Source organism: Benincasa hispida, chromosome 10 (genome assembly GCF_027475165.1).
Source record: "Benincasa hispida cultivar pf3 chromosome 10, pf3_genome.v1.1, whole genome shotgun sequence".
NCBI lineage: Eukaryota > Viridiplantae > Streptophyta > Magnoliopsida > Cucurbitales > Cucurbitaceae > Benincasa > Benincasa hispida.
In genome coordinates this window covers 47140617-47160904 of record NC_143487.1, presented here as the reverse complement: position 1 = coordinate 47160904, position 20288 = coordinate 47140617, and the positions used below count along the sequence as shown (strand labels likewise).

The following is a 20288-nucleotide window of genomic DNA, read 5'->3' as shown; positions in this document are numbered from 1 at the left end:
CAGTTTGATGTCTCTTAGAAATAGGAGAGAGAATAGATTTAAATAAGATAATATCGTACTAAGGTAAAGATGTAAAAGAATCGTTGTGTTGTCTTGATCTGTGAAATTAGACCTGATAAAATATGTTGAAAGTTGAGAAAAGAGGTTGGACGTAGGCTCAAATAAGTTCAATTAATCATTGATCCAATAATCAAATTTACTCCTAATTTATATAAGATAAGGAAAGATTCATCTCATCCTAATCTTAAGAGAAAAAAGTAAACTCCAGTCATTCTCCTTATAAATATAACTTCATATGAGAGAATTTTAATTTGATATGAGATCTGGGAACTTCATTTGAAACTAAACCCTTATGACTTCTTCTCCACTCTAGAGTTCACATCTCTTACCTTGGCATCAAAGTCATTTTCCTTTGTGTTGCAAGTCTTCTCCTCTCCAAATTATAATTTTACAGTTGATGTCACATGATGGTCAGATATATTCTTCATTGTTCGAATTTTGACATAAGGTCATTCAAAACATTGATTCATTAAATGAATGAATTGGGGATGTGGAATTAGATTTGTTAATTTTAGGTAGGGATGGTGGGTACACAAGAGGAAATTGTTATGAGTGGTTTTACTATCCTTGTGCAAATAAGTATAAAGATGGTATGGTAGTTGTGGTTCTCTTTCTTTAGGTACACTATCATTCACCAAGAGAATAGGGGATGGGGGAAAGCTAGGTAGAGAGAAATTAATTATTAAATAAATAAATAAGGGTTGGGGGAAAAGGGTTTCTAGAAGAGTTTGGAGTTTGGTATGATGATGCAAGAAATAGTAAAAAAGATATAATGAAATGTGGGTTGTGGTTGTGGTTGTGTGTGGCCTTTGGTTCAACTTCCACTTTTCCTTTTTCCTTTTATCTTTCTATCCTTCCCTTCACCAAATAATTATTATTATTATCATTTTTTTAAAAAAAAAAAAAAAAAAAAAAAAAAAAAAACCCTTATGATTCAAGTTATTTGTGCTAACATAAGTAGAGTGAGTAGGGAAAGAGATTCATTTCTTTGTTTTTTCTATATTTAAAATCATCCCCATTTAATTTGCTTTCTTTTTAATAATGAAATCAAAACTTTAGATCAAATTAGAATGATAATGATAATATGTGTTTCAAGACAAAAAGATATACATTGATTGAAGTAAATTACACCATACATTACTGACTAGAGAAAGAAAAAGATGGCCACTTGTATAAAATTAGCTTTATATATGGTTTCACCTACCAAATTTTTTTTTAACCTTTTTTGCTATTGTTCTTGCTCTTCTGAGCAAAACCCACCAAAAAGATCAACTTTACATTCATATGTGAAAGAGCTATCATCTTTATTCCCACATCCCAACTTGTGCCTTCTTTTGGCTTCCAACATCATCTATCTTCTCTCCCCCCCCCCCCCCCCCCAAAAAAAAAAAGAATTACAAATGTACCATATTTTAATAATAATACTTTTCTCATAATTACACTCATAATTATACTATTTAAAGGGTAGAAAATGAAATTGTCAAATTAAAAAGCTGTTTAGTCGTGAAACCTGCCTTATAAGAAGTTAATAAAACACAAATTTGATGTATTTTAATCGTGCGGTTTAACTCCTTAAACCAAATAAAGAGTTGAATTCACAACTTCTTTCCCTCTACTCTAACTCATCGGGCCAAACAGTAAACACCCCCTCAATCACAACAATAGTTCAAGTACGTAATCCTTTTTTTTTTAGTAAAAATAAAAATATAAAGGAAAAAGTACTTTTTGATTTCTATGTTTTTGTCTAGTTTACATTTAGTCCTTAAGTTCTAAAATGTTACCATTTTAGTCTTAAGTTTTAAGTTTAGTTTCAATTTAATCCCTACATTTCAAAATATTACAATTTTACTCTTAAGATTTGAGTTTTATTTCAATGTAGTCCATAAGTTTTAATATTTTACAAATTAATCTCAATTTTTTACTAAATACTCAATTTTCGTCTTTAGTTGTTGATGTCTAGTAATTAATTTAAAATAATTATAATCAATTAAGTTTCACTATTTTTCAAAGTTATTAAAATTAAATTTAAAATTTTACATCATAATTATTTTAAATTAATTAATAAACATTGACCCCAAAGATTGAAAAGTTCGTATTTATTGAAAACCCGAAGTTTAAAATGTAAATTCTGAAACCTAAGGATCAAATTAAAACAAAAACTCAAATCTTAATAGTAAAATTGTAACATTTTGAAACCTATAAAATTAAATTGAAATCAAACTCAAAACTTAAAGACGGAAAGTGTAACATGTTAGAATTTAGAGACCAAAATATATAAAATACACCCAAAATTTAGGACAAAAAGATATTTTTTCGAAAATAAATGAAAGGGGCATATGGGGAAAGTGATTAATATTTGAGTAGAAAAGGCAAAGTAGTTCCATGAAAACTGGACTTTGTTGTTGTATTTTGTTAATAATTAAGTTAGGTCTAATTTTAGATTAATTTATAGTCACCACCACATTATGTCTTTGTCCCAACCCAACCACACACCTTCTTAACAGAATTCCCACTGCCTTACCACCACATGCCCTTTTTCTACACAACCAAACAAAAACAAACCCATCCTATTTTTGTTTCCTTTTATCCTCTTCTAACTCTCTTTCCTTTTAAGTTTATTGCATTATTTTAGTTCAATCTTCATTTTAAACTTTAAGTTTGGTATCTAATTTAAGAATTAAGATACTATACATAATCTATAAGTGCATTGAGCTGGTGATTGGTGTATATAACCAAAAGACACAACCATAGGTGAGAATTGGATGACTACACGACCAGCTAACCTAAGTTGCCTACGAAAAGAGATCTTGAATACCAAACTAAGTAGAAATTAGGCCGTAATCAATCTAGTTGAATTTTTAGATGTTTATCATAATATGTCGTTATCACTGGCTTTTTAAAGAATATTATCACTATTCATAATTAGTATTTTTTTGAATTTTTAATAATTTCAAATCTTCGTGAGATGTTTTGCTTTATCCTCCGTTTAAATCACTCATGATTTTGAACCATGTGATTTTAAATTCGAGAAATTATTTCGATTTTTTTAAATACATTTGGAATGAGGAAGATTTGAAATGCATGTATTTAAAATTTTGTGTTTAAAAGTTACCCAAGAAAAAATAATAATAAAGTTACAAATTTTACTAATATAGGATTTTAATTATGATTTGTTGGTTGAAAATTAGAATATGACAAAGTTAAATAAGTCCTTTAAATCATATGAAATCTTATGAAATCCAACCATATTAGTTCGAAAATTTATTTACACTAAAACAAGATTTGAAATCTCTTAAAATCTTGAAGTTTCAGGCAAAACAATATTGAATAGACCGAGTTTAAACATAACTAAATTTGATTTTTAGATTCAAAATAAAGATTTTTCTTAAAGTAGATTTAAGGAAAAAAAGTCGAACAAAATTAAAGTAAGAGAAAATAAAGGAATGATATGGATCAATTGGAAGTGAAATTCCAATTAATTAGATGGGTTGATTAAAATTAATAATAATATAGGAGTAAGCCAGCACATGAGCACGTGAAAGTCATGTGCAAGAGGTATTTGAAAAAGACCAATCAAAGTGATCCTCAAAGGCCTTACCTACCTCTTTGGCTGTCCTCCACATGTGGGGCACCTACCCTTCTAAAAGCAAGAATATACATGGGATTGGCCCCACCATGGTAGATAAAGCTTTAAATTTTAGCTTCCTTCTAATTAATATTTTTTTTCTCATTTCTACTTAAAAATAATAAAAAGGAAATTGTTTGGTAAATGATTGACTGAGACAACTAATTTTAGATCTCACTCACCCCCTTTTTTTTAATAAAAAAAATTATAAAAACCACCTTAACATATTTCAGTTATTGCAATTACACCTTCAAACTTTCAATTATGAAATTTATACAAGTGTTAAAAAAAAAATTATTATTTAAGAGTCCAATTTCTACAACTTTTACAAGCTTAATGATCTAAATTTAACACTTGAAAAAAAAAATTAAAGACTTAATTTTTAAGGCAAATATCAATTTATATCCTTGAACTTTAGGTGCTCTATCAATTTAAACCCTAAACTTATAATTGTTTTGATTTAAACCCTAAACTTTAGGAGTTGTATGATTTAAACCTCAAACTAATAATTGTATTAATTTACACACTGAAGTTTTATAAGTATATCAATTTAAAACCCTGAACCTCCATAATTGTACCAAAGTAAATCCTCTATTATATATATATATGTGTGTGTATATATACTTATGAAAGTTTGGGGTTTAAATTGATATATTTATAAAAGTTCAAGGTTTAAATTGACACGATTATGAAAGTTCAAGGTCTAAATTGATACAACTATTAATTTGGGGTTTAAATTAATACATCTCCCAAATTTCAAGATTTAAATTGATACAACTCCTAAAGTTTATGGTTTAAATTGATATAATTCTTAGTTTAGGATACCCCAAAGTTTAGGAGTATAAATTGATATTTGTTTTAATTTTTATAATTGAAAATTTAATGGTATAATTACAACTATCGTCATATTTTTGTTTTTGTTTTTTTTTTTTGTTTTTTTCATTCCTTTTTAGTTCTTCCCCCAAACCCCAAAAACAGAGGACCTCCAAACATGGTTAGATTTTCAATCCCCTCCACTTTTTGTCATATACTTTAAATCATTATGGTTAATATTCATTTGTCATTATTTTAATACGCGTGATTTGGAATAATAGCAAATAGTTCCCATTATTATGTATAAATATCTACTGTTAGTTAGGTAGGTAACATTGGTCACTTTTCTTATTTTTTCTTTCTTTTCCAAAATTGGGGTTAGAATTTTAATGTATCATCTTTAATTATACTTGTTCAATGACTTATGTTAGTAATATCTAGCTTTTTTTTTTCTTCTATACAATGAAGTGAAACAATCTTTTCTTACTTAAAAATTTGTTAGACATACTAAAATCGAGTTTCAAATTGTTGTAACTTCTAAAATAATTATTGGCAACTATGTTTTTACAAAAAAAACGGTTGTAATATGAAGCTATTTATTGTTTGGTAAATTTTAAATTTAGATATGAATAAGTAGGTTACTGTCTTTGGTAAATAGATACTAAATTGTTGTGTTTTAGATATAATAACTAAAATAAACCTATTATTAAAATTTACACTTTTTTCTATAATTTTTTATTTTTAAACCATGGTTTAAAATGTTATATTATTTTGGTTGTTTTGATTGATTGCTGTGCTTTATTTTTTATTTTTGAAAAAAAAAATCAATTTGGTATGATTTTTTTAAAAAAGAATTAGAAGATAAATTTTGATTATGATGTGAGAAACATATTATTTCGAAGGATATAACTGAAAATTAAAAATTAAAAAATTATTAAATTGTACAAGAATCGATTCCTAGTAGGAATTCAAAACTGTGTAAACTAGAACATATGTTTAAAAAGTGATTCTACTGGGTTGAATCGCAATTTTTTTTTTTTTTACCAAACACAAAAAAAAAAAAAAACGATTAAGATTATTTCAAAATTACTTTCAAATCCTCCCAAAATCAACTTCAATTCCCGCTAAGTCATCTCACATTTAGATTGATATATTAATTCAGCTCATAAAGTTCAACATAATTCTACGTATATTTTTCATACACAATATAATATGATGTTACATGCAGACAATTTTGATTTTGATTTTGATTTCACTCGAAAATATTGTATCCTATATTTGTTCATACTTCTAACTTATATATAAAATTATATTTGTAGCACCAACAATATATTTATACTCTCAAACATATTCTCCTACTCAAGTTAAGTTTTCATTGTTATATTGCATTATTACATTTTGCTATATCTCTGACATTTAATGTGCTATATCTCAACTTTATCACCCATTTTAATTAAGTGATAACAATGGACCATTTTCATAACTAGCTTTGAGTCTTCATAGATATTAAGTTCTCTATTAACCAAATCTAAAATGATCAACAATCTTTATTAGTCTTTCTAACTTGACTTTCATAATAACATTACAATTTTTTTTCTCTCGAGTTAAACACAACATTTGGAAGGATTTGAACCTTTATGACCAAGAACATATGTCTTGACCAGAAAAGTTGTAATGAAAGGAAATTGATAAACAAAGGATAAGAACAATAAGAAATCGATATAGAGATTTACATGGTTCACTAACAAATGTGTTAGCTACATCCAACGAACAAAAGGAGAAAGCAATTGTATTATTAGAGAGAAATATCAAATAATACAGATACAAAGACATGATTAGAAACATACATAGCTCCTCTCTAAACTCTAGGCCCAAAATCGTAGATAACATATAATGCATATCCAATTTAAGTTTCAGGGGCAACACTGTCAAACCGTCACCAAGGTATATCGTCTCTAGATCTCGATTCGCTGTGCTTGGTCATTCGAAGTGGGAGATAATAAATTCAAGACATTCCAACCAAAGCTTTACTCAAATTGACAACAAGATAAATTTCAAACATTACGTCTGAAATTGTTACTTCGACTCGATGAAACTAAAACTTTTATGATTGGAAACAATCACATAGCATGTGACCACAGCACCTACCATGGAGAGAAAAGGTGCGATGTTTGGAGATTGGCATCCTCAATTTGACCCACTTTATTTCACAAGATCCACATGCCATTGCCCTCTCCCCTCTACCAACCTAATCTAATCTCTTTGTTCCCAAAAGCATCACAAGAACCCCAATAAATATATATATATATATATATATATATATAAATTTAGTACATATAACACTTTGAGTAAAAATGGTTCTTTTTAAGTAGTTGTCAAAAATGTACCTTTCAATCTATCTTATCCAATTCCCCCCAACTCGGCATTTGCCCGCTCGACTCGCTTCCACGTCGCTGATTGTTATAAATATTTGAATTATATATATATATTTGTGTGGTTTTGTTACTATTACTATTGTTGTATATATATATATATAGGAATTGAAATGAGGAGATTGGTGGGAAACATGGGACATTACTGACAATGTCAGGTGAAAGTCAACAATATGTCTGCAGTTCAAGCACAATAGTGGTTGAGGGAAAAATTAGGAACCATGAACTTTGTCAAGAACAAGGGATATGGTAAAGATCAATTATTTTCAAACTGGGTTGCATGTGGGATTTCTGGATCTAATTCAACTACTTCAATGGAAGGGAAATGAAAAGTGATGAAATGGGTTGAATATTGACATTTCTTTTTCTTTTTCTTTTTCTTTTTGCTTATAAGCCCATTGACATTCCTATTTTTGCTATTTAGGACATATATTATTTGATCATTTTCTTGCATGTGGCTGATGGCCTTCCACGCTTATACAGTTCTACCTTTGCAATTTCAACCCCAATTGAACAATGAAATGTTTTATAATGTCCAACTTTGAAAGTACCTTATCATAATGTCTTCATCAGATAAAAGGAAAAAAAGGGGAAAATTAAGTTCGTCCTTAAGAATTGACCACCTCCAGAAAAAAGTTTTTTTTTTGGACATCAATCTTTCGGTCTCCATTCTAATAATGTTTATCTAGCATGTTTCAAAGGTTGGATTCGATTGCTATCCCATTAAAGCAGCCCCTAAAGAGAAATCTATTTTCCAATCGAGTTGTTATTTTTTGGGTGCGAAAGAGTGTTAAACCAAAATAATAACGAATTAACAAGCATTAACTGTTTCGAAAGATCCAACCACTGAAAAGAACAACTAATTTTAACCACTAATTCCAAAAGAGCGTAAACCTTAGAATGCCTTAAATTTATTATCTGACACTTCGGATGACCAAGCGGTCTAAAATTTTAGAATGGTATTATATACAAACCCTTTAATTCCATTGACGTCTCCGTATCTATATGTTCTCTCCCTTTGTGGTGGATATAGCTAAAACACTATTAATAAACCACATGAATCTTTGTATCATCCTTTACCATTTATGCTTCATTTTCAATTGTCGATTTTGTCTCTGTCATGACAAACTACATGGTTTAGTAGCCTAAATCTCTATCCAATTCAACAACCTAGAAGAAAGTACATAAAGATCAAGCTCTTTCCATGCAATCAGACCTGCTACTAGCATGCATCACAAACATTATTTCCTTCTTTCCTTCTTACATTGTTAATGTTGGTACTTAAGAGCATATTATAAAAACACAAAGTTACACGAAACATGCCCAAAATTTACAGCTCAAAAAACAAATAAATGAATGCGAACACGAGAGAAGTGTTCTATGAGGAAGTTCTCCATTGAAGTTCAACATGGATGAGTCCATTCTTTGAGTCTATGAGATGGTATTTCTCATTAATCCTTTTGTTGGCCACCACATCTGATAGGCTGATATCCACATAGCCAAGACATTCCTAAAGCACAAATCAAAACATCCTAAAAAGTTTCATTCAACAACATAAGTAAATTAGTGGCTTAGGTTTGGTTTTATTGGTAATGTTTTATTACCTTTGGATGCAGCAAACCTATTTTTGAAGAACTACTTATAACTTCTATATGTAATTTGTCTTTCGTTGGAGGTTCGTCTAGTGAAAAATGGAACTCCTCCTCCCATCTTGGATCTCGATTCTTCTTCACCCGCTGTACACCGTTTTGAAGTCAAAAAGTTAGACCCTATTTGATGACTATCTAGTTTTCTTGTTTCTGGTTCCCCTTCGATGACTACTTAGTTTTTTGTTTTAAAAAATTAAGCTTGCAATCGCTACTTCCATCTATAGGTTTCTTTGTTTTTTAATTACTTTTTAGGATTGTTTTCGAAATCCAAGTTGAAGCAAAACAGAGTAGTTTCAAAAGCTTCTTTTTTTTATAATTTGACTCGAAAGTCTAAGTGTTTCCTCTTGAGATGTGAAGACTCCAATAAGGAATTCGTGAGAAAACAAGTATGGACTTCTAAAACTTAAAACTAAAAACGAAATAATTATCAAACGATATCCAGCCTTAGTTGTAAAATTTTGTTCTAACATGATTGTAGTGACCTAATATGTTTGATAACAATCTTGTTTTATGTTAAAGTGAATAAAGAAATTGCATTGACTGACATACCTTAGTTTTTTTCTTATCCCCTCTGAAGTAAATCCTTACAAATGGATTGGTATGATGTTTTCCTTCAACATCTTCAGCTTCATGAATTATGACCACCAGCAAACCGCCACCGGCTGGTGTTCCATCGGGAGCTTTTGGTACTGCGTGCTTTTCCTCAAAACCTTTCGCTATCTCCTCCTCTTTAAATGGTTTGTATTTAAGTTCAACTACAACCTGACCGCGATGCTTCTCGTTTTCGACCCCATCTGAATCAATGTTCTTTCTAAGGTCAAGAGTCAAGATTTTCACCTCATCAGGAGGAAGATCTTTCAGAGGTACAACATTTATGCCCATCTTGTCATGCTTCCCAATCTGAGATATTTTAACTCCACATTTTCAGAGATACAAGGCTATACTTTCGGTTCCCGTCCACCGGGACACAGTCATTATTTAAGTTGTAAGAAAAAATACCTTCTCCCAATCATAAACATGGATCTCTAAGGCTTGGGATTGAGGATCTCTAACGACTAACTTGAACTCCTCATTCCATGTGGGGTTCAAATTATTGTGCTTCACGGACGTCTTCTTCGAAGGTAACTTGTCGTCGGTGAGCTTTAGTTTCAGATATGGATCTGATGCACCTAAAAGATCTTTTTTTCTAAGGTTCATTGCCTTCACAACTTTCACATGAAGAATTCCCACAGGCTTCTTATAGGCTCTATAAAGTTAATTATATAGTCAATTAATTTAATCCAAATATAGAAAGAAATCTTCAATAAATTTCACAAGGAGGATTAACACATACTTGGCCGAGTCAAGAATTTGTATTTTTAGAGTCTTTGGCCATAGATACATACTTGCTATCTGATCTTTTATGCGCTCCTAAGAAATTCAATTTAGAAAGAAAAATCATAACTATGCAACAGATAAAGCTTGATCTGTCAGAGAAAGGTGTTCGTGAAATTAAGCATAAATGCTAAACACTTGGTTGATTCAATGGCCATCCTTTACATGGGGAGAGGGAGATGGAAATGAAAATCAAGATAGATAAATCGATGAGATTCATCGTACCTGGACAAACATATAAAGACCGGGTATTGACATAAGGTCTATCCCCATGAGCTTTAGTCCAAAATCAATGTGTGGCTGCAAACCGTGCAAGATATTGTCAATAGAGATGTCGAAATAGAAACATGGAAAAACACATAATGAACAATCGTCTTCCACCGATATCACAGTTATGTTTAACCAGCAAAGTTAACAGAAAGAACAAGTAATTCAAAGGAAAATAGCACCAAAGATTAGCACCTAAAAAGGGTTCCTTAGAAATTCAGGCCTTGTAGGATGAAAAATCTATCTTGAAAATTTTGTTTGTTTCCTTACAATTCCTTTAGAAATATCAGCATTCTTAATTTCCAAAACTTAAATGTAGGTCGAATCGGGCCTAAACAAATAAGCAATTTTTTAGCTTAGCAATTTCTACACTTTTTTAACGCTACCGAGACCCTTCGGAGGAAACAATCTCAACATTGCGCTCTCAAATTAAACTAGTTGTGAAGACTATAAAAACATTGTAGGCTCCTCAAAAAAACTAAAAACAATCACAAACCTTTTCCATAAGAGAGACAGAAATGTTTGCAAAACAAGGAAAACTTGGAACCAGTGGCTTCAAGATAATCCGCGGCACGGTGAAAACTTGCAGATCCACCATCTTTCAACAAAAGCAAAAGGGGGTGAAGATAAGAACTTGTTCTCACAAACATTTCCTTGGTCCAAAAATGTATAGTTACCTGAACAGTGGCTTTTAATCCAAAGGTTCTAATTGCAACCATGATATTGGGATTTCCTGCCCATTTAATTGCAGGTTCCAATATCAACTCCTTTTCATGCATCTCATAGACTTTCATACCTGTTAAGAACAAAGTCGAGTTAAAAGATCTTTGCAGCAAACACCAACTCTCCCAGGACTAATTCGTCATCATGACGTTCAGGCAGATATTTTAGCTTAATTAATAACCTTGTGGACGACCCGTCGACAAACGTAAGAGTGTTTTTGACATGTTTGGGAGTGATTCTAGAATGGTTAAAATCATTTTTGTCATTTTCAAAATCACTAAAAGAAATACTTTTAATCATTTAAAATCAATTTTAGTAGTACGAAAAATGCGATTAAAAGTGTAAAATTGAACATTGAATTGATTATGAATGATTAAAGATGTATTCTGGAGTGATTTTAAATGTGATAAAAATGATTTCAACCATTTCAAAATCATTCTCGAACATGCACTTAGAGGAGTAAAAGGCTACAGGACCAAGCACTTTTCCCCGCCATCGATTGGCTTCGTCATTCAGCTCTCATATAGGTGTTTGTTTTGAGATTTTTCTAGCATTGGAGTGAGTATCCTTAAAGCCATACCAAGTTTCATTTCCATTTAAAAAGGAGCAGAGAGAAGGAGTTAAGCAAATTATTCGAAAACCTTGAAGAGTAGGCGAGAGCGACCCGAGCGTGAGCTCTTGGATTTCAACGGAATGGATCTTATACTTGGGAATTTCCTCAGCAATTATAGGCTTAACAACATTTCTTACTGTCTTGGCAATTGCCTGAGCCAGAGAGGAAGTATTATAAGCAGAATGAAGAACAAAAAAATGTAACAAACTAAAATGATAAAAAAGTAAAAGAAAAGAAAAGAAATAAAATAAGTACCTTATCAATATAAGGCCACATATATTCAATAAACATATTTAGCCAATCCATCTATAGGAAAAAGGATACAAAAAAATTGTTAGCCAAATCCAAGAACACAATGAAAAATTCCAAAAACTCCCTATTTACTATTTTCCATATTATTTACTTACACGATCATAATCAGGATTTTTCACCCAAAGTGGCATCTCGAGGAGCATTCGTTGTATAGTTTCAGGGTCGAGATCAGTCAACGGCTTAATCTCAGGATTCTGTGGCATCCTCAACACACAAAACCAAATTAAAATTTGAAGGAAAACAAAACAGAAAGCATACAATAATACATAAATTAGAAATATTAATCTTAGGCCCATGGACCCATTTGATAATGATGTAGGCGTCATTTGATAACGAGTTCACTTTTCAATTTTAGTTTTGTTTTTGAAAAGTTAAGCTTATAGATTTTGATGCCTACCTAAGAGTTCCTATGTTTTGTTATTTACTCTTTTGAAGTGTTTTCAAAATTCAAGCCAAAGCTTTGAAAACCAAGAAAATGGTTTTTGACAGTTTTGTTTTTTAATTTAGATATGAGTTCACATGCTTCTTTAATAAAAAAAGATGAGAACCATGGTAAAGAATTACAGGCAATTTTTTTTTTTTCAAAAAATCATATAGTTATCAAACAAGAAGCTTGTTTGATAATGTTTTTAAAAACCAAGCTTAAAAACACTAATGTTACCTATTGATTATCTTGTACTGTTATTACTTTTTAAGAGTCGTTTAAAAATCTAAACCAAGTTCTGGAGAGAGGAAAAAAACCTAGTTTTTAAAAAGATTTGTTTCAAATATAAGAAAACGAACTAAAATATTTATAAATATAATAAAATTTCACTGTCTATCTATGATAAACTACTATTTGTGTCTATATGTGTCATGATAAACACAGATAATACTTTATCGTGGTCTATCACAAATACATTGTGATATTTTACTATCATTTATAAATATTTTCAACAGTTTTATCATTTAAAATAATTTTCTTTTTAAAAACGTCATTTTTGGAATTTAAAACTATGGTAAAGAAGTTGTAAGAAAAAACACATTTTAAAAATTAAATTGTTTTCAAATGAGATTTTTGTTTTTAATTTTTAAAAAATTAATCTTATAAACATTATCTCTACCTATTAATTTTTTTCTACATTTTATAAATGCTTTTAACTTGGTCTTGAAAACTAACATGCATTTGTTTTCTTAAAATTGGTTAAGAATTCAAATAATTCACCACTTACGAAAGCATTGTATTTTTTTTTTTTTATTTATTTAGAAAATAAGCATTGAAAACCAAAAACAAAAACCAAATAAGTATTGAACATTACCTTGTTTTCTATTATTTATTTGCATAAATTGGGCTTCTTTGCTCACAGTTATTTACCATCGTTTTAATTCTTTTAGGCAAGTTGAGCTTGATAACATAAGTTTATACCCATTGGGCTATCATCTTGTTGGGAAAAAAAGTATTTTTGTTTCTAAAACTTAAATAGGTAAGCTCAACTTATTTTTAAAAAATTACAATAATAAACTAAAATATAGCTATCAAATCCGCTTTACTACCATATCATACTAATGTTTTTCAAGGCTGTGAATGGTCAAAGTGGACTTAACTCAACTAGCATAAATTATATGTTAACGACTCAGAGGTTTGTGTGAATCAAATCGTACCTTAAAAAAATCCCACCAAAGGTCGAGACATGAACAAAAATCCAACTAAAGTATATATGTATCTAAAACCATCAACAACATACCTTCACATCACTTGGTTTGAAGTATATAAAGAAGAAATATCCAGCGATCAAACCGACTGAAATTCCCACAAAGAATCCACAAGTGCTCCAAAGGGCATTCAAAAAACCCATCAAAAACCGCCCTTTTGGCCGCAAACCGCCGTGTCGGTGCCGGAAATTTCGGGAACACCCCACTTCCGACGTCCTCTCGCCGGCGAAGGTTTTTTTTTTTTTTTCTTTTTTTAAATTGTACTTACTTTGATTGTGAAGTTTTTTGAAGTTAGGAAAAAGGAAAATTCTTTTCTTATTTGCTAATCCACCGAAAAAACGTGATTCGTTGTCACATTTTCACGACAAGAGGGATTAATCAGAGAGATCCGGTTGAAGAAATGTTTACACGTGGCTCCTCAAAAACACCCTTTGTTTATTATTATTGTTATTATAACAGCATTAAACATAGATAATATTAAAATAAAAGTTAAAAATGAATTTTAAAAATATAAAAAGAAGGAAAACTATTTACATAAAATAACAAAATTTTAATCTTTTTATAAAGGTTGATAGAAGTCTATCTATAATATTTATATTGTTATTTCTATAAAAAGTTTGACATTTATTCTATCTGTAAAAAATTTTTTGCTAAAAATCACTTTTAGTCTCTAAACTTTTATTGAAGTAACAATTTAGTTCCTGAATTTTTGTTTGTAATGATTTAATCTTTGTACTTTTAATTGTAATAATTTAGTTCTTAAATTTTAGGATATAACAATTTGGCTTTTGTACTTTTGAATTTGTAAGGGTTTAATCTCTATTGTAAAAATTAGTGTTATGATTTAATGAGATTTTTTGCATAAATAAATCGATAAACTAATTAGAAACTAAATATTTTTAAAAATACAAAATCTACATCATCAAATAATAAAAATTGACATCTAATTTTGATGAATTTTTTCATATTAAGGACTAAATTGTTACATACTGAAGTTCGAAGACTAGATTGTTACAAAATTAAAAGTACAAGGACTAAATCGTTATAAACCAAAATTTAAGAACTAAATTGTTACTCTTACAAAAGTTTAGGGACCATTTTTAACCTAAAATAAAACAAATATTCCAAAATACAAAAAATCTTCCAAAAAAAATCAAGTTTAAAATCTATTTTATTTGACCATTAAAAATGGAATATGATTTTTATTTAATGGTTATCTAAATTTTTCACTTTTGTAATTAGTAAGTTATTCAGACTTTAAAATGTATTTAAAAGTTTTTTTTTCCTTCTCTCTCTCTCTTTTCCCCTTTTAGATCTATAGATATCTCAACAAGCATTTTAGCACAGTAAAAATACTATTTTTCTTAACTTAATTCAGATTCATTTCAAAATTTTATATGTTTATTATGATTCTGGTAGATATTGAAAAATTAAGGGACAGAATTGACCATTAAAACTGAAACAAGACAAGAACAAACCAAAACTGAGCTCCAAAACATCAACAATGAAGAGAGGGAAGGAAAATGACTCAAATACCCTTGGTGCCTGGTGCAGCGGCACTTTTTCCCGGATATGTCGAATGGGTGTTGTTATGGTGCTCTAGACTTTGATAGACAAGAAGAATGCACACAGACATAAGGTGTCGTTGCATCTCTTTAAATCCACCCACCCTTCTGTACTTCAACAGGCATGGCCAGCGCTACGGCGCTGTCCCTAGGCCCTGCAGCACCGATCCCTTTTTTAGAAATGCAAATTTTCTCGATTTAGGTCATTTTAACCTCGATTTTCTAGCCTCCAGCCCCAAATTCTCTATATACTTTTCGTCCCAGCATTAACTTCTTGTAGTTTTTTATTTATTTACATTTGAACTTTATCTTAGCACATTATGTGTAGTTAAGGTAAGTCTTCTCTATCTTAGTATTAGGATAAAATTCATTTGACTTGGTTGTGAGACTTATAATTCATGGTTTGCTATTTCATCTTCTATGCTTAAAAATTTGTATGGTTTGATTATCCATTATCTTTTCTTTTATTTGCTCGAGAATAATGCATCTGTATATGTTAATCTTCAATAATAGAGCATTAAACCAATTATGATAACTAATAATAACTAATTCCTTGTCTCAAACAAGTCCTAAGAGTTTCACTTCTGTCAATTTTGCTCATCACTTAATTGATAGATTGTATATTTATCTAACTCAATAATTATCGAAGGGTGATTTATTATTGACACTATCTAAATGTCTTTCGCCATTCTGCAACCTGCTTCAATCAAGCTTCCTAAATGGCCCACATGCATGACGCAACCAATAATAATAAGACACCTATAAATTTAATTTCGCGTCAAAGGTTTGTTGTCTTTTCAAAAAGAAAAATAGTAAAATGTATAAACTTAGGCATGAAATCAAAAGTTTATATAAATATCAGACAAAAGAATTCAAGGATTATGGTTATAACTTATTCTAGCAATTCAACAATTTCCCATTCATTTGCAATCTCTTTGGATTTTTTTTAGGTGAATTTTGGCCGAAGAAAAGAAAACCCAAAATCAAGATAAGATAAAGTAGAATCAAGATTAAGATAAAATCAAGATAAAAGTAGATTAGATAAGATTTAATCTAGTTAATTTGAGATTAGGAAAGCCATATCCTAAATCTTAAATCTCATATCTAGGATTAAGATAAACTCTAGATCAAATCCACTATATAGATCCATATGAGTAACTTAAACTTCTAAGTTCTTCTACATTATTTACTTTTGAAACTGACTTAAGCATAAGAGTTTTTTTTTTTTTGTCTTGTTTTGTAGGTCCTCTCTTTCCTAAATTTCACATCAACACTTTTGATTTGGATGAATTTAAGAGCCTACAAAATTTCAAATTAATTGTGTATTTTTAACCATATATGGAGTGGAAGAAAAAGACATCTCTAACTTTGAATTCGATAGTACAAATTTTTATATCTGAAATTACGTTAGTTGCTATCGAAAGAGAATGAAATCTTAGATTTGAAGTACTGTTTTTATTAGGGTTTCTATATCAATAAACTTCTTAACGAATCACATAAAAAATATATATATAAATCATTTTTCGTACTTTTCAAGTAAATTCTTGCATCTTAGCTGAACGTGCATATCACTTGTGTAATCATAATTTATCATGAGGTAAACTCTTCATACTTATTTTATAAAATATATAATTTTTTCTTCTACTTTTTTGCATCTCGTGATATACTTAGATATATCTCTTTCAAAAGTAATAAAAAAAACTTATACAAAAAACTTACCAACTTATAAAAAATAATACTAAGCTTTCAAAATTTTTAAAATTACTCTTATGGTTAGTTTTGTATGAAAACCATTAGTATTCTTTCTCAAAAATACCTAAACTTTCAAAATTTTAAAAAAAAAAATACACTTAAACTCTAAAAAAAATCTTAGAATCTGTTAGTTTTTTTTTTTTTTTTTTTTTTGATGAAAAATCTTTATTGTTAATATATAAACAAAGAAAATTAATATATTATTACAAAAATTCCTCTAAACTTTCAAAAGTTGCATTAGTATCATTATCTTAAAAAAAAAAAAAGTTAAGAAATGTATTTATCGTTTATCTACACTCCATCACCTCCCTCTTCAAATCCCTCTCTCTTCTCCTACTTCAACCTATCACCTAACACAATGCTCTATTTTATTTATTTTGTCTCTCTCTCTTCTTAATACTCTCTTACTCCCCTTCTTATTGGTTGTTTGACTTTATTTGTCTAAAGAAAAAAAAGAAGAAGAAAATTACCCTTTCAGTTAATAAGATTCAAGGTTTAGGGTGCAAGATATATCGACTAAAACAAGAAAAAAGAAAGTAATGGAACCACCAAAAAGGACCTTATAACTTAGATGTTCTAAATAAGGTTGTACATTAGTAGTTGAACATATATATTGTTTTTGTATTTTATCATCTTGATGAGTTTTTAGGGGAGATCTATTTTGAGATTTTGTTGTATTTTATGCTTAAATTTGAAGCTTGGATTTATATTTGGTAATTGAGAAAAACTAGTGTCAAAATTGGATAAATGAAAATAAAATGCAAGTATCTATATGAAAAAAATAATAAAAGTATCTATATAAATTGTTTTAAAATTGGTCTTTTTCAACTCAAGATAATTTCAAATAAATTGATCGTTAGACTAACAAATAACTAATGAACTAAGCATTTTTTTAAAGTGAGGAGTATTAGTGTAAATTTTGAAAGCTAAGGGATATTTTCGAAAGAGATGTTAATAGTCTCAAGCTATATACTCATAAGGGTATTTATAAACTTTTTCAAAAGTTTTGGATTATTGAAATTTTTGAAAGTTCAATGATATATTTGAAACAAATAACTAATATTTTTCATCCAAATTTAACGATAATGATATTTTTAATTTTTTTTTAAAAAAAAATTAAGAGTACTTTTAAAACTTTTGAAAGTTTTGGAATATTTAAGATCCAAATTATTTTTCATAATTTTAGCCAAAAATTTGAATTTTAAAAAACAACAATGATGATAATAATAATAAACAAAAAGGATTGTGATGACGTCACGTGCTCGTCCGAGAAACGTGGCGAATTTTGAGGGCTCCACATTGGCGGGTGCTAGAAGGCAAGAATCGCGGATGGGGCCTACTTCGATAACTGTCAAATAACGGTAATGCGGAAGTCTTCGACATTGACGATATTCCAAAATTGTCCCTCTGAGAATGTAATCGTGGGCTTTTCCCAAATTGAATATATTTTTTGGTTGCGTCATTCTATATTTAATTATTTTCCAATACGTATGTGGGTTAAAGACGCAAATTTGATGCGAAATTTTTCGTTGGATATGTTTTTTCTTCCTTCTTTATTTTTCTAAGACTAAAAATGACAAAAATGGGGAATTGAACTCCAAATCAATGAATGCACATATTCTTTTTGACAATTTTTTAAAAAAATATTTTGATTCTTTTACCAATTATTAAAAACTACATGTATCCCGAATTGAAATGAAGATATAAGTTGACAAATCCCAATTATGCCGCTTGTTTTCGTCGGATTCACAGTTCAAATAAAATTATTTGGTTTAATTTGGAATTGATATTGGAGTTTGAGTCCAATTGAACCAAAAAATAAACTTAACCCAAATGTCAACTAAAACCTAAAATTCAATTAAATGGATCAAATGTATGGATGAACCAAACTTAAATCCATAAAATCTATATTATAATTTCCTTTGGTTGGAATTTTGGATTAGTTATCTTGCTTCTTGTTGGCTTTATTTGATCAATGAACTTGCTGTAAGATGGCAGCCAAATTCAGGCTAATAATTTATTCAAATACTTTGGTATAATCCCAAACTTCAATATTAGAATATTCAAATGAAATAAATCTTATTTCTAGTAATAAGTGTTAGGAAAAAACCTTTCACTTCTATTGTAGGAATATGGTAAAAAATAACGAAAGATTATTACAATCACATAGAATATTCTCTCATCGACCCTAATTACAATAGTACTCTCTCAATAAGCTTAAAGTATTTCTTACTAGGATGACTTGAAACCAAGAGACATAGGCTCCTATTGTAGGCTTAGAGTTTCATCCCCATTTTTCAATTTAATCGATATGGGACAAACTGCAGTTTTAATATTTTGCCAAAACCCAATAATAATTGTGCCTTGGGTCCATTCTTGGTGGAAAAGTTTGAGAAAGAGATTTTAGAGAAACAATAGCAAAACAGAAATAATAAATAATATATAAAAAGAAACTTTTTTGGTCTATAGATTTTAGGTCTATTTCTATTTGATTTTTAGGTTTCAAGATATTATACTTTTAGTCATTGAAAATTAATTCAGATTTCAATTTAGATTCTAGATTTCAAAATGTTGCACTTTTACCTTTGGGATTTAAGTTTTACTTCAATTTGGTCTTTAGGTTTCAAGATCTATACTTTTAACCTTAATTTTCTACTAAATATTTACTTTCAGTATTTAATATTAATGCCTTTATTAATTTAATTTAAAAGAATTAGAAGTAAAATTAATTACGTTTTACTATTTTTCATCACTAATTTAAAATTTCACTTCATAATTATTTTTAATTAATTAATAGACATTAACGCCTAAGACTGAAACTGAGTATTTAGTGAAAAAATCAAGGTTAAAAGTCTAAATCTTGAAACTTAGAGACTAAATGAAATAAAACTCAAATCTCAAAAATTAAAAATGTCGTAACATTTAGAAACCTATAAACTAAATTGAAATCAAACCCAAAACTTAAGAACTGAAAATAACATTTTGATATCTAAGTACCAAATAGAAATTAAACCCAAAACCTAATAATCAAAAAAAAAATTCTTTTTTTCAAATAATAAATAAGTTTGAAGAAGGCGAAGGTTAATTAAGGATAAAGTAATAAAAAAAGGACCGTGAGTACCACGAAATAAGAATGGGAATGAGATTGATCATCTAAATAATCTGAAATAAGATGGCTATGTTTAGTGGGACCTTTAATATTAATATTGTTGTTTTCAAAACTTATTAGAGAAGTATTGTTGTTTTGAAACTTATTAGAAAAATATTGTTGTTAGGCTAGAAGTCGAGGATTGAGGATTCGACTAATGTAGAGGTCGAACGTTGAGAACTCAACAAACAAACAAAAACTTGAAAACAATACGTAAATTAGGGTTGTCGAGGATTGAAGTTTCGACAAACAAAGAAACACTT

General features: G+C 29.3%; 1 protein-coding gene across 1 annotated transcript; it reads right to left on the bottom strand.

Annotated features, from left to right (window-relative positions):
- Window positions 1-8129: 8129 nt before the first annotated feature.
- LOC120088557 (synaptotagmin-1-like) lies at window positions 8130-13904 on the bottom strand. Its single transcript, XM_039045951.2, has 12 exons — window positions 13593-13904; window positions 11964-12062; window positions 11812-11862; window positions 11585-11708; window positions 10898-11016; window positions 10717-10818; window positions 10179-10253; window positions 9913-9989; window positions 9579-9825; window positions 9129-9479; window positions 8535-8666; window positions 8130-8440 (listed from the first exon to the last, which is right to left on the bottom strand). The coding sequence occupies exons 1-12, from the start codon at window positions 13701-13703 to the stop codon at window positions 8309-8311; spliced, it is 1620 nt and encodes a 539-aa protein (XP_038901879.1). The 5' UTR covers window positions 13704-13904; the 3' UTR covers window positions 8130-8308.
- Window positions 13905-20288: the final 6384 nt, after the last annotated feature.

What these genes read in the sequence shown, in the direction of transcription:
- LOC120088557 (XM_039045951.2), bottom strand. Translation starts at nt 13,703, where the DNA reads ATGGGTTTTTTGAATGCCCTTTGGAGCACTTGTGGATTCTTTGTGGGA. An exon ending in ATGTTTATGATTGGGAGAAG is followed by an intron (nt 9,480 to 9,578) that starts GTATTTTTTCTT and finishes AAAATATCTCAG; the next exon opens with ATTGGGAAGCATGACAAGAT. An exon ending in TAGGTTTGCTGCATCCAAAG is followed by an intron (nt 8,441 to 8,534) that starts GTAATAAAACAT and finishes TTTGTGCTTTAG; the next exon opens with GAATGTCTTGGCTATGTGGA.